The 23304-nt window shown below is 39.1% G+C and overlaps 1 protein-coding gene across 1 annotated transcript; it reads right to left on the bottom strand.

The window, feature by feature from the left end:
• Positions 1 to 362: 362 nt before the first annotated feature.
• LOC139950372 (uncharacterized) lies at positions 363 to 23199 on the bottom strand. Its single transcript, XM_071948993.1, has 16 exons — positions 23070 to 23199; positions 21994 to 22036; positions 20428 to 20756; positions 18611 to 18867; positions 18281 to 18447; positions 16395 to 16480; positions 15148 to 15241; positions 13104 to 13209; positions 12107 to 12196; positions 11042 to 11129; positions 6651 to 6791; positions 5267 to 5406; positions 4140 to 4352; positions 3041 to 3138; positions 1811 to 1935; positions 363 to 1101 (listed from the first exon to the last, which is right to left on the bottom strand). Exons 1-16 carry the CDS (start codon positions 23173 to 23175, stop codon positions 599 to 601), a joined length of 2586 nt encoding a protein of 861 aa, XP_071805094.1. The 5' UTR covers positions 23176 to 23199; the 3' UTR covers positions 363 to 598.
• Positions 23200 to 23304: the final 105 nt, after the last annotated feature.

Genomic DNA, 23304 nt, shown 5'->3' with positions numbered 1-23304 from the left:
TAATGATGGTAGACAGCTTCCCTGAAAATATTACTTACTGAGGTGCTGTAGTTTTTGAGAAATGAAAATATATTCTAGCATGTAAAACATACTTTCGTGACGATGTTTCACTAATTTCTCAAAAACTACAGACTGAAAAATGTGGATAGTGGATTCCGAGTTAGCAGGAAATGTTGAAGAGCTGATCCTCGTCCAAGTTCACCTTTTGTGATCGTTTTATGATAGGAAACGTCTTTATAAGAAATAGGGGGAAATAAGAAGTCTCTAACCTTAAAGACACTGGACACTATCGGTAATTACTCAAAATAATTGTTGGCATAAAAACATTATCTTGGTAACGAGCAATGGAGAGCTGTTGATAGTATAAAACATAATAAGAAACGCCTCCTTCTGAAATAAAAATAGTTTTTGAGAAAGAAGTAATTTCTCACTTCAATATTTAAATTGAATTCAAGACCTCAGCTGAGGTCTTGATATCAAGCATCTAAAAGCACAAAACTTGTGCGACAAGGGTGTTTTTTTGTCCATAATTCTCTCGCAACCAATAGTCTCCAGTGCCTTTAACATCAAACATTACTGGTTGAGTTACAATGGATAATCAACGAGTGTCTTTTCTCTTCTTCCCACCTCCTGATGACCCTGAGGTATCACCGCGCCGTTTCTTGGCCTCTCCTTTAACTTTATCACCAAAACTCTTCGGCTTTGGAGCGAAAGTCTGAGACACTTTACCCCTCTTCTTTTTGGCAAATGAAGCTTCAGCTTTGCCATCTTTTCCTGCTGGTGATTTTCCAGGAGATTTACTAACGGAGTCTGACTTCGCTGTTTTCAATGTTCCCTTAGCTTTCTTGTGTTTTGGTTTTCCCTTCCCTTCAGGTTTGGCGTTTTCGGCTGAACCCCCTGATGTTACTTTCCGTTTCTTGCGAGCAAAGAACCTGTTTTTCTTATGGACTGCGGTGTGTTGTACTTTAGATTGCTGCTTTGGTGAAGACTCCTCGTCCTCCTCTGGGCTTTCAACAGCCTCTTCCTCTTCCTTATCCTCTCCGTTAGCTGTGGATTTACCTGCTTCTTCTTCAGCATCTTCTTCCTTCACATCATTGCCTTCTATTCATCAACAAGATTAACATGAAAAGAATAACAAATATTTAAGACACTACAACAAAACTTTACTCCACAAATGTTATTGATGGTCCATAGTTGGAAAATGTGTACAAAACCAATGGGGGCCTGTTGCAATAAAAATCAGAGTATAAACAAAAGAGGGACAATAGACGGTCCATGATTGCAGGCGTATACACTCTTGTGTGTGTATTGAGTAGGAATATTCAAACCAGGAACTTATAGGAAAAGAGGAAATAGATTCCACGTTTCGGGAAAGGTCCACAGCTGGAAACATGTAAAAAAAACAATAGGAGATGTTGCAAAAAAGTTGGGATATAAACAAAAGAGGGACAATAGGAGGTAGATGGTTGCAGGGGTGTACACACTGGCGTGTGTTGTTCTGTTTTTCTTTCCCAATTTTTCTTTTTTTTCTTTATATATATCTCTTTTTTTGAGGGGTGGGATTTTTTGTTGTTTCTTGACCCACCGGAAGTCATTTTGTAGATTATCTCAATTGTAAATTATCCATGAATTTTCCTGCAAGGTTTTGTGTAGTTTGACCGGTGAGCCCATTCATATTTTAATAATTTCCAAAATCTATCATAAAAATATTTCCTTCAAAGAAAGAAATCAAAGCAAGAACAAATCATGCGAACAGAAATTGAAACCCTTTTTGGAATTTCTTTAACAAACACTAAAAATTAAAACTTACGTTTGTCTGGGATTTTGTTGGAGTATTTTTTCAGTTTGGCCACAAAGAATCCATCCATGTTGTGAGTGTGTGGATAAAAACGACGAGTGGACTTCAAAGAAGGGTGGAAATGCCGCTCACGAAATCTGAAGGAAAAAACACTCATTGCATTATACTGATATCAAGTAGTATATATTTGTATAATTAAAAGTATTAAATGCACTGGGGTCGATTTCACAAAGGTAGTCCTAACTTAGGACTAGTCCTAGGCAATGCTAAGAGATAGAACCAGTCCTAAGTTAGGATGAGTTACTGGTCCTAACTTACGACCAGTCCTTTCTCTTAGCATTGCTTAGGACTAGTCCTAAGTTAGGACTACCTTTGTGAAATCGACCCCTGGACAATATTGGTTAAGTACTCCAAATAATTTTTAGCATAAAAACTTACTTGGTAATGAGCAATGGAGGGCTGCTGATAGTAAAAAAAAACATTGAGAGAAACAGCTCCCTCTGAAGTAACTTAGCTTTTGAGAAAGAAGCAATTTCTCACTTAAATATTTGAATTGAATTTGAGATCTCAGCTAAGGTCTTAAATTCAAGCCATCTGAAAGAACACATTTTGTGCGACAAGGGTGTTTTTTCTTTCATTATTCTCTCGCAACTTCGATGACCAATTGAGTTCAAATTTTCAAAGGTTTGTTATTTTGTGCATATGTTGGGATACACCAAGTGAGAATACTGGTCTTTGACAATTACCAAAGGTGTCCAGTGCCTTTAATTATTAGACAGCTGACTATAAGGCTGGATCTGAATTTATGGTTGTGGGGTGTTAAGTAATGTGGGGTGTGGTGGCCGAGCGGATAAGAGCACCGAACTCAAACTCTGGTGTTCAGCCGAGTGTGGCTTGAAAATTTGAACTAAATTGGTTGTCAAAGTTGAGAGAGAATGATTGAAGAGAAAAAAAACACCCTCGTCGCACACGTTGTGTGGTTGCAGATACTTGAATTTGAGACCTCCGCTGTGGTCTCTTATTCAATTATTCAAGTATTTTAGTCAGAAATTACTTCTTTCTCAAAAGCTACGTTACTTCAGAGGTAGCCAAATCTTACAATGTTTTAAACTATCAACAGCTCTCCATTGCTTGTTACCAAGTCAGTTTTGATGCCAACAATTATTTTGAGTAACAACCAATAGTGTTCAGTGCCTTTAAGCTTGGTGTTGGATGTGTGGACTAGAGTAATCAAACACTCACCTCGTGAAGCCCTCCCGTCCAAAGTCCAAACCAGTTGGTACCAACTTGACACAACGTTTCTTTAAGGCGTAGTCTATCACACATTCATTCTCCTCAACCTACGAAACAAAAATCAGTATCATGCTTTAAAATATTTGATTAAAGAAAACTTAATTAGTTAGAAATCAAGACAGTTTGGATACCATTGGTTAGTAGGTTTTTAAAGATCTTTTTGTGATATAGTCACTGACATAGACCCAACGCACAACGCGCAGGGCAGATACATGAGCATCTCCTGTCTGCCATGTTGGGGTCAAATCATGCACTAAAGGATGGTACACCTGTTTACATGTGCATTGGTGCGTTAACATACTGTACCATCCTTTTGTGCACATTTTGACCCCCAACATGGTGATGCGCGTGTATGCGTCTATACGACCATTACTGATAACGACAATCACTGATAAGGACAATCTGTGCTAGAGGAAGTCAAGATATACTGCTTGTATTAATACTAGCCCTAGTTTCCAACCTATACAGTGAAGTCATTAATAATCAGGGGATAATAGTGCGAGGACCCGGTCTTCGCTGAGTGGTAATGACCTTGGTTGGTGGCTGGCGCTGTTAACGGACCTCGCCGATTCCCATTAATAAATACCCTTTTTACTGAAATAAACAGGGGCCATTTATTCGCTATTTTCAAAAGCCGGTCCTTTATCATCCGTTAATACATGCCCACGTGGCCGGGTTTTGACTTATCAGAGACTGGAAACTGTCCAAAGTATTTATTAATAAATAGTTAAATAATTGATTTTATATAGCGCTTTATCACAGCCCGAAAGGCTTCTCAAAGCGCTTCCAACAATATTACCCCTGGTCACTAAGCCTTACATCATTCCTTAAACCATCTCAGCTCCCTGGGAGTATACAGCCGGTGCTGCGAGTTACCGTGCTCCAAACTAATCATTCATAAAAACCACCTCTGCCCTCACAGGTACCCATTTTACCCTTGGGTGGAGAGAAGCAATGGTTAAGTGTCTTGTTCAAGGACACAAGTGTCATGACCGGGATTCGAACCCACATCCCTTATGGACCACCAGATATTACACAATTCACTTACTAATATTGAGCATGTTGAGTAGACCAAATAGCCTCCAGTTGAAGACTTGGCATCAATGGAGTCAATAGCAGCTAAAATCAACTGCTTCTGGAGAAAGACACACTTCTGAATGTCTTGGAAATCCTTATTAGCTTTAACGGATTCATCCTTTGAGATTACACCAGTTCCACTACATGGAGCATCTAATAAGACACGATCAAATCCACCAATGATCTGAAACAGAGAGATTAAACTTATTAATATCTGGCTGTAAAAGAAGAGAGAACAAATTAGCAGAAAGTGTCAGCATTAGAGGAGACTTGAGCAAGGTCTAGAGTAGGGTGATCCCTTTGCAACACAAGATTTGGCTATACATGTACGTAAGGTGCAAGTGAAGAAAGAAAATAAACAAAGTGGGGGACAAAAAGCACAATGATTTGACAAAATCCAACAAAACTAGGGTCTAGGTTAAAAAGCTTGACTTAAAGATTTAGAGGAGCCTGTAACCTTTTTGCAGTAACTTCAAGCCAAAACGTAATATGCAGCCCATTGCGTGCCGCACCTAGCATTTTAGCGCATTGATCAAGGCAATATTGTTTATTAATAAAAATAGACAGCTCATGGCATGTAGCTAAACAGGTTGCTGTATCAATCTCAAGTTCTCTTGGGATAGTTAACAATAGTTGCTTCACCAACCCTATTTTTATTTTATGAAACACGAAAAACCACGGATCCGTGGAAGAGTTGCATGCCTGAAAACAACAGTATGATATTGTCTCCTGACGATGACTAGGGCAAGCTAGGCGAAACGTTGAGACCAATTCAAGAACTGACTCCGCGGTAGTGCGGTTAATTACGATCCTATAAGCTAAAGTAGTAGTCCCAGCCAATTTTCTATACCTTCTGCTTGGGTAGAAGTTAAAAAAGCAGGACAGTTCTTTTCAGAACTGAGACGTCTCCCGAACATCGGATAAATCTACTCCGCAGTAGTAGAATAAAGAAAGACAGTTCTCTAAGAACAAACTCTACCTGGCAAGTAGATACACACATGGTGTTACCGCAAACCAAATATACATTGATACCTCACTATGCAATGCCTCAAATCTTATACATGATATTATCATTTAATTTAATGGCGTCATGCTTACCTTAGGGAATGATCTTCCGTCTTCATTGGACACAACTGAGTTAGTGACACCGCATCTGTGTAAGTTACCAACAACAGCTTTAACACGATCTTTGTTTGCATCATTTGCAAAAAGCAGTCCAGTGTTCTTCATCAGTGCAGCTGTAAAGAAAGGTCAAAAATGCAATTTAAATTACCCCAATTGTGTTTAACCGCCTCGCAGTAACTTCTCAAACCGCTCCAAACAGCATGAGAAGTTTGGCAAGTTGTATCTTGAGTATTTCACATGCGATTAAAATGCATCAAACAGTCAAAAATAGAGCGCAATCTCAATATTACGATGGTCTAAAAATAACACATGTACAGTGCCCATAAGAAATGTTGTTTTACACCTCCAAAAGTTCAAAGGTCAGAAATTCCATACCAGCAATACATGTGCGCCACATAAATTGGGTAGTTGTTCTGGGCATGTAAAGACAGTATTTCATGAACAATGTAAACCACGATGTGACCTCTGACGTTACTCGAAAACCATAACATGATTCGCGCACATACCGCCGGGCAAACCTTTGTGTTTTGGCAGCCAGCTAGAAAGTGTATGCAATCTTACCATGACTACGCGTATTTTTGCCCGACGAAACATGACGTATACAGTGTTTCGTCAACAGAGGGCGGTTTGAATGTAAACATAGGTCACATCGCCTATAGTTATGGCTGGGAAACTCTAACGTGATAGACTTGCAGGTGTTTTTACACATGGAAAAAAAAATGTTGAAGAGTTTTAGGTAATAGAGGTATTAGTTTTTATTTCCCAAGGTATATTGTAAATATTTCCATCACTTTTTAACAGTTTGTTTCTAAAATTTAATTGGAAGTCGGGAGAATCAAAACTTGTCCAGGGGCTGATTTCACTAAAGCAATAAAACTCATCCCAAGACAAATTGTTAATATTACCATATTGATTTCTACTGTCAGACTGTGACATCACACTTAACTTAGCAACTACGAAACCAGCCTCTGCTGTTATCTACATATGTATCTGGCAGTTGATGAACAAAACCTGCAAACTCTTGCTTATTGGATCGAGAAGACTTTAACTATCTTGAGATACAATCATTTCCAATATTTTGACTAGCATGCGCTTATCAGGGCCCAATTTCATAGAGGTGCTAAGCACAAAAATTTGGTTAGCATGAAATTTCTTCCTTGATAAAGACAGGATTACCAACCAAATTTCCACCTGATTTTCAGGATAAGCAAACAACAGCTGAATACCAGTAACAAGCAATATGCAACATATGGAAATTTGGTTGGTAATCTTGTTTTTATCAAGGAAGAAATTTCATGCTAAGCAAATTTTAGTGCTTAGCAGCTCTATGAAATTGGGCCTGGAGAGTATTACTTACCAATATAAGTTGATTTTCCACCGGGCGCTGCACACATATCCAGTACCTTCTCATTTTCTTGAGGAGCTAAGGCCATGACTGGAAGGAAACTAGAGGCTCCTTGAAGCATGTAATGGCCGGCTAGATACTCAGGGGTTGCACCTATAAATAATAATAACAATAATAACAGTGGCGTCTTATATAGACTGGAAGGAAACTAGAGGGTCCTTGAAGCATGTAATGACCAGCTAGATACTCAGGGGTTGCACCTGTAAATAATAATAACAATAATAACAGTGGCGTCTTATATAGACTGGAAGGAAACTAGAGGGTCCTTGAAGCATGTAATGACCGGCTAGATACTCAGGGGTTGCACCTGTAAATAATAATAACAATAATAACAGTGGCGTCTTATATAGACTGGAAGGAAACTAGAGGGTCCTTGAAGCATGTAATGACCAGCTAGATACTCAGGGGTTGCACCTGTAAATAATAATAACAATAATAACAGTGGCGTCTTATATAGACTGGAAGGAAACTAGAGGGTCCTTGAAGCATGTAATGACCGGCTAGATACTCAGGGGTTGCACCTGTAAATAATAATAACAATAATAACAGTGGCGTCTTATATAGACTGGAAGGAAACTAGAGGGTCCTTGAAGCATGTAATGACCAGCTAGATACTCAGGGGTTGCACCTGTAAATAATAATAACAATAATAACAGTGGCGTCTTATATAGACTGGAAGGAAACTAGAGGGTCCTTGAAGCATGTAATGACCAGCTAGATACTCAGGGGTTGCACCTGTAAATAATAATAACAATAATAACAGTGGCGTCTTATATAGACTGGAAGGAAACTAGAGGGTCCTTGAAGCATGTAATGACCAGCTAGATACTCAGGGGTTGCACCTGTAAATAATAATAACAATAATAACAGTGGCGTCTTATATAGACTGGAAGGAAACTAGAGGGTCCTTGAAGCATGTAATGACCGGCTAGATACTCAGGGGTTGCACCTGTAAATAATAATAACAATAATAACAGTGGCGTCTTATATAGACTGGAAGGAAACTAGAGGGTCCTTGAAGCATGTAATGACCGGCTAGATACTCAGGGGTTGCACCTGTAAATAATAATAACAATAATAACAGTGGCGTCTTATATAGACTGGAAGGAAACTAGAGGGTCCTTGAAGCATGTAATGACCGGCTAGATACTCAGGGGTTGCACCTGTAAATAATAATAACAATAATAACAGTGGCGTCTTATATAGACTGGAAGGAAACTAGAGGGTCCTTGAAGCATGTAATGACCAGCTAGATACTCAGGGGTTGCACCTGTAAATAATAATAACAATAATAACAGTGGCGTCTTATATAGACTGGAAGGAAACTAGAGGGTCCTTGAAGCATGTAATGACCGGCTAGATACTCAGGGGTTGCACCTGTAAATAATAATAACAATAATAACAGTGGCGTCTTATATAGACTGGAAGGAAACTAGAGGGTCCTTGAAGCATGTAATGACCAGCTAGATACTCAGGGGTTGCACCTGTAAATAATAATAACAATAATAACAGTGGCGTCTTATATAGACTGGAAGGAAACTAGAGGGTCCTTGAAGCATGTAATGACCGGCTAGATACTCAGGGGTTGCACCTGTAAATAATAATAACAATAATAACAGTGGCGTCTTATATAGACTGGAAGGAAACTAGAGGGTCCTTGAAGCATGTAATGACCGGCTAGATACTCAGGGGTTGCACCTGTAAATAATAATAACAATAATAACAGTGGCGTCTTATATAGACTGGAAGGAAACTAGAGGGTCCTTGAAGCATGTAATGACCGGCTAGATACTCAGGGGTTGCACCTGTAAATAATAATAACAATAATAACAGTGGCGTCTTATATAGACTGATGGGAAACTAGAGGGTCCTTGAAGCATGTAATGACCAGCTAGATACTCAGGGGTTGCACCTGTAAATAATAATAACAATAATAACAGTGGCGTCTTATATAGACTGATGGGAAACTAGAGGGTCCTTGAAGCATGTAATGACCAGCTAGATACTCAGGGGTTGCACCTGTAAATAATAATAACAATAATAACAGTGGCGTCTTATATAGACTGGAAGGAAACTAGAGGGTCCTTGAAGCATGTAATGACCAGCTAGATACTCAGGGGTTGCACCTGTAAATAATAATAACAATAATAACAGTGGCGTCTTATATAGACTGGAAGGAAACTAGAGGGTCCTTGAAGCATGTAATGACCGGCTAGATACTCAGGGGTTGCACCTGTAAATAATAATAACAATAATAACAGTGGTGTCTTATATAGACTGGAAGGAAACTAGAGGGTCCTTGAAGCATGTAATGACCGGCTAGATACTCAGGGGTTGCACCTGTAAATAATAATAACAATAATAACAGTGGCGTCTTATATAGACTGGAAGGAAACTAGAGGGTCCTTGAAGCATGTAATGACCAGCTAGATACTCAGGGGTTGCACCTGTAAATAATAATAACAATAATAACAGTGGCGTCTTATATAGACTGGAAGGAAACTAGAGGGTCCTTGAAGCATGTAATGACCAGCTAGATACTCAGGGGTTGCACCTGTAAATAATAATAACAATAATAACAGTGGCGTCTTATATAGACTGGAAGGAAACTAGAGGGTCCTTGAAGCATGTAATGACCGGCTAGATACTCAGGGGTTGCACCTATAAATAATAATAACAATAATAACAGTTGCTTTTTATGTAGACAATGTGACCTGTGACTTCCTGCAGGCACGATTTATACACAGCCTAATGGAAGGAAACATAAAATCTTATATTTTATGAAGATTGAACTGTCTAATTCTTATCAACTTTTGATATGATGAAAGGGGACGCATCTCAAAACTTGTCTCAAAAGCTTTAACTTTCACTATAACTCTTGGAAATATCAACTTTCCCATATGACCTGTGCAGTATCTTGCCTGCCAGAATACCCAAAGAATGTACAAGGTCACAGTTATTGTAAACAAAGTTCACATGGTCTATAGCGCTCAGGTCCGTCACGCAGCGACACTCATGGCGCTTCAACATTAAAGGAACACGTTGCCTTGGATCGGTCGAGTTGGTCTTTGAAAAGCGTTTGTAACCGTTTTTTATAAAATGCATATGGGTAGAAAGATGTTGTAAAAGTAGAATACAATGATCCACACAAACATGCCTCGAAATTGCGTGGTTTTCCTTTTACCTCGTCAACTAACACATCGGCCATTTATGGGGGTCAAAATTTGGACTCCCATAAATGGCCGACCATGTTAGTTCGCACAGTAGAATGAAAACCACGCAATTTCGAGGCAAACTTGTGTGGATCATTGTATTCTACTTTTAAATCATCTTTCCAACCATATGCATTTTATAAAAAACGGTTACAAACGCTTTTGTTTTGACCAACTCGTCCGATCCAAGGCAACGTGTTCCTTTAATACCCCATTCAAACCCACACTCTGCTGAACAAAAGCACCAGAGGTTGAGCTCTTATCCGCTCGGCCAAGACACGCCAAATTATCAATAACAATAATAACAAGGGAGAATGGGTGACCCTCATCAGCATTCCTAATATTTTCAAATTATACTTTACAGATTTCATGCCTGAATTTTGTTCTGAAGTTCTGAAGACCTGTGAGTAAATCCTAAAAAAAGAGAGAGCTGAAACACTAAATGATATAAGAATGTTCATGAACATCAAGTGAGTGCGCATCCCGCATTTTACGCTGTTCGAACTGGGGCACCTCATTAATCCAGTAACTAGGCTTATCTCACATTATTGTAGTTGAACAAAATTGTTGCAAAGCTTATATAAGGCATGCCAAGTTTATATAATAATAATAATAATAATATCGAAGTCTTATATAGCGCACGTATCTACCAAACAAGGTACTCAAGGCGCTGAGTATATACAAACTTTCAGAAAGATAGGTTATTGCAGTGATGAATTCTGAGACCCAATTATAAGGAATTTGTTCTAAGCTGGATCAAAGTTTGACGAGGTAAACGATATCAGAAGAATTGTTTTACACCATGAACTATTTCAATGATGTAAAAAGTGGGCATTACTTCACCAACTGCACTTTTTACTTCACAAACTGACAAACTAAATGTTTGACATCACAACTCTGTTTTAGTTGCGACATTCGCAAGATAATTGAGCACAACTCAACTGCTGCGAATTATTCGTTGCGAATTTGTTACGTCAACATTCGTATCGCTTTTGCATTCGCAGGAAGTATGAACCGAGCTTATAGTGTTTCCTGTTTGTATCTTGCCAAAGCTATTCAAATTCCTTTGCCAGCGTATCCTTTTAACGCTCAATCCATATAATTTTAAATCCATCCACCATTATGACTTACCAATTGGTACTGAAGAATCAAAGACGACCAGTCCGACCTTTGACCACTTAGCCAAGGGGTCAAGGTTCACACCCCTGTTGATTAAAGCCTGTTAATGAAAACAAGGACAACAATAAGTTCTTGGCACAATTAGTGTTTTAAGGTGCAATTTCCAATATCCACTTGTACTGCCTCACAGGCAGAGCACTGTTAGATGAAGGGTAATTAAAGACACTGGACACATTTGGTAATTGTCAAAGACCAGTCTTCTCACTTGGTGTATCCCAACATGTGCATAAAATAACAAACCTGTGAAAATCTGAGCTCAATTGGTCGCCAGAGTTGCAAAAGATTAAAGAAATAAAAACGCAACCTTGTTGCACAAGTGGTGTGCTTTCAGATGCTCGACCTCAGCTGAGGTCTCAAATTCAATTCAAATATTTTGTGAGAAATAACTTCTTTCTCAAAAGATAGGTAACTTTAGAGGGAGCCAATTCTCACAATGTGTTTAATATCAACAGCTCTTCATTGCTTGTTACCAAATAAGTTTTTATGCTTACAATTATTTTGAGTAATTACCAGAAGTGTCCAGCAGTGCCTTTAAACCAGGGCCCAATTTCATAGAGCTGCTAAGCACAAACATTTGATTAGCATGAAATTTTGGCCTTCATAAAAACTGGATTTCGAAACAAATTTCCACGTGATTTTCAGGATAAGCAAACAACAGCTGAATACCAGTAACAGGCAATGTGCATCAAATGGAAATTTTGTTGGGAATCCTGTTTTTATCAAGGAAGAAATTTCATGCTAAGCAAATTGGGCCCAGGGGCCTTTCTCAAACCTCGGCTTAGGCTCCGACTCAGGCCTCGCGTGCTGAAGTCCATGCAATACGCGCTGAAAATGCAGGTTAAAGGCCGCGCTGCGTACCCAGCGCGCGGAACCTAAGCCTTAGCGGGAGCCCAAGCCGAGGTTTGAGAAGTGTCACAGATGTTTAATTTATGTAAAGGTCAGATGCCTATTATATTTAAAGGAAACATTTAAGTACACAATGTTTTGGGTATATTCTACAGCTACTTCATTTCCTACCTGTGCCAGATCTCTTCTTCTCGTCTTCAGTGTGTTTGTTCTTATCGTGACTGGACGTTGCACCTCATTAGCTTCAAGAAACTCAACCAACTAAAACAAGAAAAATCATTTTCAGTTTTCAATTCACATTTCTATCCATTAAAACATTTCCACAAATTTTCAAAACTAGGTCATACAATTATGATGGAACACAAATGACTGAAATTCTTCTTGATCCCAAATCCCAAATCCTCCTAACTTCAGGGCCCAATTTCATAAAGCCTGTAAGCACAAAAATTTGCTAAGCAAGAAATTTCTTCCTTGATAAAAACAGGATTACCAACCAAATTTCCACGTGATTTTATGGATAAGCAAACAACAGCTGAATGCCAGTAACAAGCTTTGTGCAACAAATGGAAATTTGGTTGGTAATCCTGTTTTTATCAAGGAAAAAATGTCATGCTAAGCAAATTTGTGTGCTTAGCAGCTCTATGAAATTGGGTCCTGATCAGATTGCTGAGGATTGAGGACTGCTAAGGCTCAAAACACATTGTAGAAGTGGTTTTCACAACTCAGCTTGTCAGTTGCAGTTTTAAGAATTTGGGTACTTCTAACACAAAACACAATGTCCACAGATTGACCTTAAACTTACACAGACTGAACATAATGATAGTAGAAAGCTTCCCTGAAAATATTACTTGCTGAGGTGCTGTAGTTTTCGAGAAATGAGTGACACAAAGTCACGAAAAACATTTTACAAGCTAAATAATTTTCATCCCGTGAGACAAAATTAATTTGCGACTTGTCTTTCGCATTTCTCAAAAACTACAGCACCTCAGCAAGTAATAATTCAAGGGCAGCTTTCTACTATCATTACCTTCAAACTGTGTGAATATGACGTAAATCTGTGGACATTATGTTTTGTGTTCTACAAAAAATACCTCTAGACCCTTGAAGGATGATTAGCCTCCCAAACTATTATTCTCAATTTTACATAATGACAATTATAAGTTTATACCTCAGTCATTGGAAATATATCCATGACTTTATCCAATAGGAACTCATTGTAGCTGTAGTACAACATCATATCCTGCTTCAAAAGAGATAAATAATCAACACGAGACCTGCAGAAATAAAAAACATGCGCACAAAGATATCAACCAAGGATTAACACATTCACTTCAGCAATAAATTTTGTTTTCTTGTTCCCCGTGCGGAATGGACCGTTCCGGCTTTCCACTAAGCTCCGCCCATTGCACACGTGAGCAAGACACGTGTACGAGCACTCCAAATGACATTCTGCACGATTCTGCTGCGCGTGCGAAATTTACGCGCACACATGACCGAGTTTGTCCGACCACAATCATTGCTGTGATTGGTCAAATGGGTGAACGCGCACAGTTTGATTGACAGGCCGGATCGGTCCATTATTTTCAGTCAACAAAAACCCAAACTTATGTTAGCCACTTATAGACCTTTATCGCGCTTTCACCTTCTTGGTCATGTTCCCTGTGTCCAATAACAGTAATGAATGCTAACATTCATTGCGCAAACATGGCACCAGACTATTATTTCGTCCAGCCTCAATTTGGTTACAATGAGTTGGAATGGAGTAAAATCAAGATGACCACGCCGTGATAAAGGTCTATAATCCGTTTTCTCAATGAAACATAGTTGTGACGCCCATATAGAGATGTCTTCTCATTGATAAAGGCAACCATGTTTCTGAAGCACATTAAATTATTGGAAGTTTTTTTGCGACTGCTTTTATAGACCAAAGCCTGGTAAAAAACACAGCAACCTGGAGAGAGAAGAAATCTTGGTCTTTGATAAACGCATTTTGGGCACAAATCCATTCAAAGAGCTAATCTGTTCACTAAACCATTAAAACAAGAATTCTGGAATGAGCCATTTGGGAGTAAGATTTGAATAATGTCTGGTACAATGACTTGCTTAGTCACAAGTTACTGCTTACATTTGAATTCCTCAGACTAAAGGGACAGTTGCTATGGCACATGATTCGGGGCAAGCTTTTGTATAGCAACCCCCAGATGAGCAAACCCAAGTACCATTGTGCCATACACATCCATTCAGAGTTGTGTGTGGGTGTTCAACGTTTCTTACGTAAATACTCAAAAGCTTGCCCCCAATCATGTGACATAGCAACTGTCTCTGTAGTCTGAGGAATTCAAACTTAAGTGATGACTTGTGATCATAGCACGTCATTGAACCAGACATTATTCAAATCTAACACGCAAATGGCTTACTACAATACAACTTGGGAAAGCAGCCAAAGGGGATGTAATGTTTTATTTTACCAACTGGGTTCATATAAATCAATGATGGGAACATAGATACCAACGGGGTTCATATAAATCAACGATGGGAACATAGATACCAACTGGGTTCATATAAATCAACGATGGGAACATAGATACCAACTGGGTTCATATAAATCAACGATGGGAACATAGATACCAACTGGGTTCATATAAATCAACGATGGAAACAATGATACCAACTGGGTTCATATAAATCAACGATGGGAACATAGATACCAACTGGGTTCATATAAATCAACGATGGGAACATAGATACCAACTGGGTTCATATAAATCAACGATGGGAACATAGATACCAACTGGGTTCATATAAATCAACGATGGGAACAATGATACCAACTGGGTTCATATAAATCAACGATGGAAAAATAGATACCAACTGGGTTCATATAAATCAACGATGGGAACATAGATACCAACTGGGTTCATATAAATCAACGATGGGAACATAGATACCAACTGGGTTCATATAAATCAACGATGGGAACATAGATACCAACTGGGTTCATATAAATCAACGATGGGAACATAGATAATTTGAATAGAATGGAATTTGAACTTGCGACCTCTGCCTTTCTGTGCTGATACTCTATCAAACTGAGTTACATGTATCCAGCCATATGTTGGTTGTTTCCTTACAAAGTATTCAGTTTATCAATGGTCAAACTACTGCAATAAAAGAATTCAATGATGAAGACACATTCAGTCATGCTCACTAACCTGTCATCCTCTCGTCTTGTCTTGAAATCCCCAAGAACTTCCATGATTTCTTTTATTCTTTGATGGATCTGAGACATGTCCAAAGGCCGACTGCGTGTTGGTCATTAAGGAAATATATCCTAAAACCACACTTCAAGTACATAGTAATCAGCATTTGAGGCATTCAGGTTGGCTCAGTGGTTTCTTCCATGCCTTCCACCTCGGAAGACCCTGGTCAAATCCAAAACCAGAGCCTTGCATTAAAGGCAGTGGACACTATTGGTAATTAGTCAAAATAATTATTAGCATTAAACCTTTTTTTATTACTAGTAATGGGGAGAGGTTGACAGTACAAAAACATTGTGAGAAACCGCTCCCTCTGAAGTAATGTATTTTTTGAGAAAGAAGTATTTTTCCACGAATTTGATTTCTAGACCTCAGATTTAGAATTTGAGGTCACAAAATCAAGCATCTGAAAGCACACAACTTCGTCTGACATATGTTGAGATACAGCAAGTGAAAAAACTAGTCTTTGACAACTACCAATAGTGTCCATTGTCTTTAAGTTTGCTTTATGAAAGGTGTTTAGTATTACAAACATGACAAAATGACAATGGCTCAAACTTACATTTACAAAAAACTTACAATTTTGAAATCACATGGCTGTTTTTGCAATGAATGTTTTGAAGGAGTTGAGCACAAGTCAACTGACCAAAAATTATTTTGTGCAAATTTTTGACTTCAAAATTCAATCGCATTTGCAGGAAGTATATACCTTGCTTTAGTTAAAATAATACATTTTTTCAATTTATAAGAAGCCCCTTGTCTATCACAATAAGTTTATGTGCATTACACAATGCACAGAACCAACAGTTTGGAGTCCAGTCCCAAAGACACAGTGATTATGTTACACTCCAGACAAGGCACCACCCACGACAATACATGAATGGTTTCCCTTCCAATGACTGCCGTCAATGACTGCCTTCAGTCAATGGTACTTAACTAGGCAGTAGAAGAACTACTGTAGCACTGCAATTCACCGATCCAGTTCTAGCAAGAACACATGGGGCTCTCCAATGCCTTTCTGCACAACTCTGCCGCGAGCACCAAGATATGTGCACGCATGTCGGACCTTATTTGTCGGACCTTCGTTGCGTTGTGATTGGTCAATACGCAATGGAGCGGAGCTTAATGGATTGGTCTATCGAGCTAAAGTTTGGGCATACTTTGCCTTGTTAATTTACAGAAACACGCATTAAAAAGGATATTTTCTAGTTCCAGCTCTTCTGTAGTTGGCAGATGAAACATATCAAACTGTGCAGTATGGGCTCTCAACTCTGCTTCACTTAGCTTCCTGAAAGGAAAAACACAAATATTGTAAGAAACAACGAAGGAGAAAACCCGAAGTGATTCCCTGTTTAAGTTGTACTTTGCTTTGTTGTACTTTGTTTCACTTTTGAGTCACAATTAAGGGAATCAATGTGTGGTGAAGAGGTTTTCAACTAGTGGTTGAATCCCAACGAGGCCTGGTTCAATGATTCCTTTCAACACAACACCCCTGCAGCTATGAAATGGTAATGCCCTCGGGTAAACAACTCCTTATAAGGAGATTGCTGTGTGAGTCGTGCGTATCCCGTTAAGCACAGGTGCAAGCTCGCATGTCACGCTCATGTTTCAACACTTTTTACTGGTCATTATCAAAGGTTTAAACACCCCCACGTGACGCACTCTCCACCAATAGGAATAGCGAAACAGTCTTAGGTATTTATGAATGTTTATTTGAAACCCCCCTCCTTCTTCCTTTCTTGTGCAGCCTTCATAATTGAAAATAGTCGCTATGCCAGACACACCGGGACGAACCCCTTCTCTTTACGATAAGTGTGTACTGGGGTCTTTTACGTGCGTTGATAGTTGTTATAACAACACACAGGACCTACAGCTTTACATCCCAGCTTAAGGACCAAGCAGTGGTTAAGTTTCTTGCTTAAGGACACAAGTGTCAAGACTCCCGAACCAACAGGGCCCAATTTCATAGAGCTGCTATGTAAGCACAAAAATTTGCTAAGAATGAAATTTCTTCCTTGATGAAAACAGGATTACCAACATAATTTTAATTTGTTGCATATTGCTTGTTTCTGGTATTCAGCTGTTGTTTGCTTATCCTGAAAATCACGTGAAAATTCAGTTGGTAATCCTGTTTTTATTAAGGGAGAAATTTCATGCTAAGCACATTTTTTGTGCTTAGCAGTTCTATGCAATTGGGCCCAGGTTAGAGCTTGAGTTTGGCAGCGGTACTCTAAACCGCTCGGCCACAACATCTCTACCTTGCTATACCCTGAACTTGTCAGAGAAGTATGGTAGGGCCACAACTCTCTTGGCACGAGTTGTGACAACAATGATGAGTTTACATTAATCAATGTAACAACTATAATAAATAATAATAATAATATCAAAGTCTTATATAGCGCACATAGATCTACCAAACAAGGTACTCAAGGCGCTGAGTATATACAAACTTTCAGAATAATAGGTTATTGCAGAGATGGATTCTGAGACCCAATTATGTAGCACTTATTATGGTTTACAAGGTGCTACGGCACATACATCAGCCACAGCCAGGAACCCCGGGGCGAACCCCTTCTCTTTTACACAACACATGGGACCAACAGCTTTACGTCCCATCTGAAGGACAAAGCAATGGTTAAGTGTCTTGCTTAAAGACACAAGTGTCACGGCTCAGGATTCGAACCCACACTCTGCTGACCAGAAACACCAGAGTTTGAATTCGGTGCTTGACACTTCCTTTAACTTACTATAAAGGACACTTATACGGACATTGGTACATGAACATCACTACTCAGTCATTGGTTACTTCATCCTCTAAACCATCTCAGCCCCCAAGTGAGTAAATAATGAAAATAATGAGTGTGTTCGATTAGCTTCCCTGTGTCGATCCTGCGGTGTTCATTCCGGTGAGCCCCTGACAAGAGCTTATCGAATGATCACTCACCCTCTCAAGCAGGGCACTTGGGGCTGACCTGGGTGAGCCCCTGGAATAACATCAAAGCTATTTGAACACATCGGGGGCAGATCGGGGTCGACCCATGGAAGCTAATCATAACGCACTCAATAATCTCCTAAGATTTCTGCTTACTTTGCTTTCTTGAGTTTTTTGTCAAGTTTCTTTGAAGCTTTTTCAATGGGAAGCATATCCCCATCATCTTCACTATCGTCTTCCTCGTCATCTTCACTATTGTCCTCAATGTCACTTTCATCTTCTTCTTCATCAGAATCGGACCCCGCTCCAAAATCATCACCAGGCTTGAAAAAAAGTCACATAGAAGTATAAGAAAGAGAGACTAATGTAACAAGACCACAAGACAACCAGTTGAAAGATTATTTTAATGTAAAGAATATTACTTGATTATGACAACAATCAGCGGTAAGAATCTGCACTACCCAGTGTAAGCAAAAACTAACATACCACATCATCATCGGAGTCCTCGTCATCATCCTCCAGCAGATCCATTGGTATTTTGCCCTTTTTTGTCATATCTGCTTTCTTTGGTTTCTTTGATGGGGTTGGTGTCAGCCACTCCTTGTTCTCATCTGTGAATCCTTTGGACGTTATTTCTTTCTCATCATCGCTGTCGGCAAACTGCTCCTCCTCTGAACTCCCATCCTCATCATTTTCAGAATCCTCTTCAGCATCATCATCGGATTCATGATACTCAATATCTCCTATTGGGTTTGGGAGTAAGTCGTATCATGAAAATTGTCTCATTATTTGTTATTGATCTTAGTTTTGACCCGAATTTGTATTGGATCTTACCAGTCTTACTAGTCTCTTACTGGTTGTTATGTTTTAAATTAAAGGCACTGGACACCTTTGGTAATTGTCAAAGACCAGCCGTCGATTTCACAAAGAGTTAGGACTAGTCTTATCTCGAGTTAGAACGAGTAACTCTTCCTAACTTAGGATTAATCTTAAGGTCTGCATGCTAAATGGCAAGGCTCCCCACTATATTTCGGAACTGCTTCAAGTTTACACTCCATCAAGGAATCTTTGATCAAGTTCCATGCTTCTCCTCATTGAACCCAAGTCTCGACACTCATGGGGTGACAGGTCTTTTTCTTCAGCCGCGCCACGCATCTGGAACTCTCTACCACTTAATCTTCGATCTTGTGTTTGTACCGCAAAATTCAAGTCTCTTCTCAAAACTTATCTTATGTCACAGGTTTTCAATGACTAATTTTGTTGTGTCTGTTTTTCTTTGTGTTGTGTTTTGTTTTTGTTTTGTTTTTGGTTTTACTGCGCCTTGAACACCCAGCAGGGTGGATATGTGCGCATTACAAGTCTTATTATCATTTATTATTATTATTACAGTGCAGGGTTGGGACTCACACTAAGTCCTAAGATTAGTCTTAAGTTAGAAAGAGTTTTGTGAAATCGACGGCTGTATTCTCACTTGGTGTATCTCAACTACCAGTATAGTATGCATAAAATAAAAAACCTGTGAAAATTTGGACTCATTATTGGTCGACAAAGTTTTGAGAGAATAATGGAAGAAAAAAACACCCATGTTGCCAGGTTGTGTGTTTTCAGATGCCTTGAATAGGAGACCTGAGCAGCTGAGGTCTCTTATTCAATTCAAATATTTCAGTGAGAAAACTACTTTTCTCAAAAACTCTAATACTTCAGAGTGAGCTGTTTCTCAAGCTTTCTGATGCTTGACTTCAGGACCTCAAATTCTAAATCTGAGGTCTCAAAACCAAATTCATGGAAAATTACTTCTTTCTCAAAAACTCACAATGACAACAGCTCTCCATTGCCTGTTACTAAGTAAGTTTTTATGCTACAATTATCTTGAGTAATTACCAATAGCGTCTAGTGCCTTCACGTCTAAGCTACAAAAAAACATAACAGTATCCACATATTGTGTAGAATACGTGTGTCACTGCATAAACATTGTTGCATTTGCGAAAAAATTAAATACAGTACACATATCCCAAATAAAAAAAAACCAGTAGTCCCACTTTCCTCCAATACTAACAATCATATTGAGAAATTACAAATAGTGTTCAGTGCCTTTAATTACTGTAGATAACAGGCCTTTATGCTTCGTTTTTAAAACGGCAAGAACACCAAGGCATTTTCTTCTACGTAAAGGGCACCCTATGAGGAAATTGTAAATATCTACTGGAGCAAATCAAGGGCATCAAGGCAATGACTAGGGGGCACCAAGGCAATTACCTTCGTGAAGTATCAGGCCTGAGATAATTTGGTTAAAATGTTAGTACCTTCATCTGATCCCTCATCAGATCCTTCCTCTCCATCTTCTTCCTCGTCTTCTTCCTCTTCTTCTGAATCTTTCTCTTCTTCTCCTTCTTCTGCCTCCTCGTCCAACCATCCTCCATCATCGCTCCATTCTGCATCATCGCTCCATCCAACACTACTGCCCTCGCCGTCACTGTCTAACTCTGTCACTGGTTTCTTGATAACAGGTGCTTTTGTCTCTGCTTTGGTTTTCTGCTTTTCTTTCTTCTTTAGATCTCTATTTTGTTGAGGTTTTTGTAGCGTATTCTGTTGCTGTTGCTGCTGCTGCTTTCCACCAACCCTACGGACAGCTCTACGTGAACACAAATCAATACGACTCTAGTGTTATTACAACTAGTGTTACTTAAGGGAAGGTACACGTTTGGTAATTACTCAAAACAAATATTAACTTAAAAACTGACTTGGTAACAAGCATTGGAGAGCTGTTGATAGTTTAAAACATTGTGGGAAACAACTCCCTCTGAAGTAACGTAGTTTTTGAGAAAGAGGTTATTTCTCACTAAAATATTAAAAGACTCTTAGCTAGAAGTCTTTTATTCTTATCTGAAAGCACACAATTTCGTCCAACAAGGGAGTTTTTTCTTTCACTATTTTCTTGCAACTTCGATGACCAATTGAGCCCAAAATTTCACAGGCTTGTTATTTTATGGTTATGATGGGATACACCAAGTGAGAAGACTGGTCTTTGACAATTACCAAACGTGTACCTTGCCTTTAACTTTGTTAAATAAAGTGTACTTTTAAACAATGATAAAAACAACCAACAAACAATAATAAAAATAATATGTGGTTTTTATATAGCGCTTTATACACCATGTCTCAAAGCGCTTCTAACATTATTACCCTGATCACTGGGCTATTTCATTCCTTATCAGCTGGTTACCATTCTCTACCACTTTGTGTGCTGTCATAATGCAGCTTATAATAATGCAGCTTATAATTAACACCTCAATCTTGATTTGCCGAGGTTGGTGTACTGTGGCATGCCAAACATTACAGTATCAAGAAATGCTTACTTTAAGGCGCCTTGTCAAAACCTCCAAGCTGTTCGAGGCTGTGACCTTACCGCAGAATTCTGCGGACTTTAGTAACAAAAGAACCCGTAGCAACCGGGCAGGTCCAGGTCCAGAACAGCGATTATCACATGCGCATGAGGGTCGGCCGGCACATCCAACGTACACTGGTCTTTTCTGCAAGGCACCCACTTCCAGGACAATGCTATTCATGAGTTGAAAATGTATTATTCTGGGGAGAGCATGGACGGTCCACGTCTAAGCCGCTGATATTCATCACCTAAAAACTCAACTTGTTTATTCATCAGACTTATTGTTATATACCAACAATAGCGCCCGGCATGGATAGCTAATTAAACTTCCCCATGGCTGTTATTCCGCGCTGACTGTCCGCAGTCCTTAGCAACGCAGTATTTACTGTCGAGCTTGTGTGCAGCTTGTTGTCTGTGGAGAAATGCTTGGGGAGTTTTGACAAGGCGCCTTAAAAGTATTTAATACAAAACTTTGATTATTTACCTCTGTCTAGCTCTCCGACCAAGCCTTGTTTTATCAGCTTTATCTAATGAGAAAAGAAACAAATTGAAACAGGAATTGTAAATGTACATTACACACCAACCGACCGTCATATAAATAGTTGAAAATGTAGTTTTTAAATCCATTCACAATTCAAAATGGATCCCAAGTTGTACTAGATGATATTAGTCAGTGAACGAATACAATGTCCCTGCACTAAACAGAGGCCTCAGTAACAATTCTTATGGATAAGTTGGCTTCATTTTTAAAAGGCACCAAGGCATATTCTCCTTGGTACTAAATGGGGAGTGGGTGCCCTACTGAGGAAATTTAATTTCTACCGGAGCATTTATGTTGTGTCAAGTCCCCTGGCCTGTAAGCCCAGACCAGACAAAACCACCCACCCCACGTCCATGTGCAAAGTCAGTACAGTCCGGTCTCAGTCACCCCCCCCCCCCACGCCTGTATGCGCAGCCCCCGTCACGGCGGTCACGGCTAGGCTTACTGTCAACTTGTCCTGGCCCTAAGTCGAGTTGTCTGACGGTTGAATAAACTACCCGTTGTCGTTGAGTTGTCCGCATGGTCAAGTTGTCTCAGACTCGTCCGTCGAGTTGTCTCCGGACGATCTAGTTGTCCGACAGACGAGTTGTCTGAACACCATTTCATTTTAGTATATTATTATCAGATCATATGACGTATGGCACCAATGACACAACTTTACAAGTAAAAACTGAAAACCTTAAGCATCCTGCCACCACGTTTTCATGTCATTGTCATTTAACACCAGTCATGTCAGTACTATTATTCCTTCATAACAAGTGAAAAAGTAGTGGCAGTTAATTTCGCAATAATAATTAATGTTAACGTTATTTTTTTGTAGAAAACAAAACAACGTACATAATATTATGGGAAAAAAATTTGAAACAAATATTAATTTAATCAACATTGTTATTCTCTATCCTGATTTAAATTTAGTTCATCCTTTATTAATTATGGAGTTAGGGAAATACCTCAACTTAAATTAATTAATTAAAAGTCTATTCAACCATTTTTAATATTTATTGTTTTTTATTGCAAACCTTCAATTATCGTGAGCTGTTCTGGCATTCCTGGTTCTCCTTGTTTTCTAGATTTTCTGCCTGGTCCACGCTTCCCAAGGTCATTCAAATCTTTTTTTCTCCCCATCTTGTCTAGATTTAATAATAAACTTCTCTTGTGATGGCGAGTTTCAGGTGTATGGCACTCTAGCTAACTGTGTGTAAAACTCTCCTCACGAAACGCATGCAGCACGACGAGTATGAGAGCACATGGTGC

Source organism: Asterias amurensis, chromosome 18 (genome assembly GCF_032118995.1).
Source record: "Asterias amurensis chromosome 18, ASM3211899v1".
Classification (NCBI taxonomy): Eukaryota; Metazoa; Echinodermata; class Asteroidea; order Forcipulatida; family Asteriidae; genus Asterias; species Asterias amurensis.
Note: the sequence above shows the minus strand (reverse complement) of the source record. Positions and strands in the feature narration are given on the sequence as shown.

Bases quoted from the DNA above. Each gene is read 5' to 3' on its own strand.
- LOC139950372 (XM_071948993.1), bottom strand. From the start codon at position 23,175: ATGGGGAGAAAAAAAGATTTGAATGACCTTGGGAAGCGTGGACCAGGC. The intron at 22,037-23,069 runs GTTTGCAATAAA...TTTTCTCATTAG, and splicing joins ACAGCTCACGATAATTGAAG to ATAAAGCTGATAAAACAAGG. The intron at 4,353-5,266 runs GTAAGCATGACG...TCTCTGTTTCAG, and splicing joins ACGGAAGATCATTCCCTAAG to ATCATTGGTGGATTTGATCG.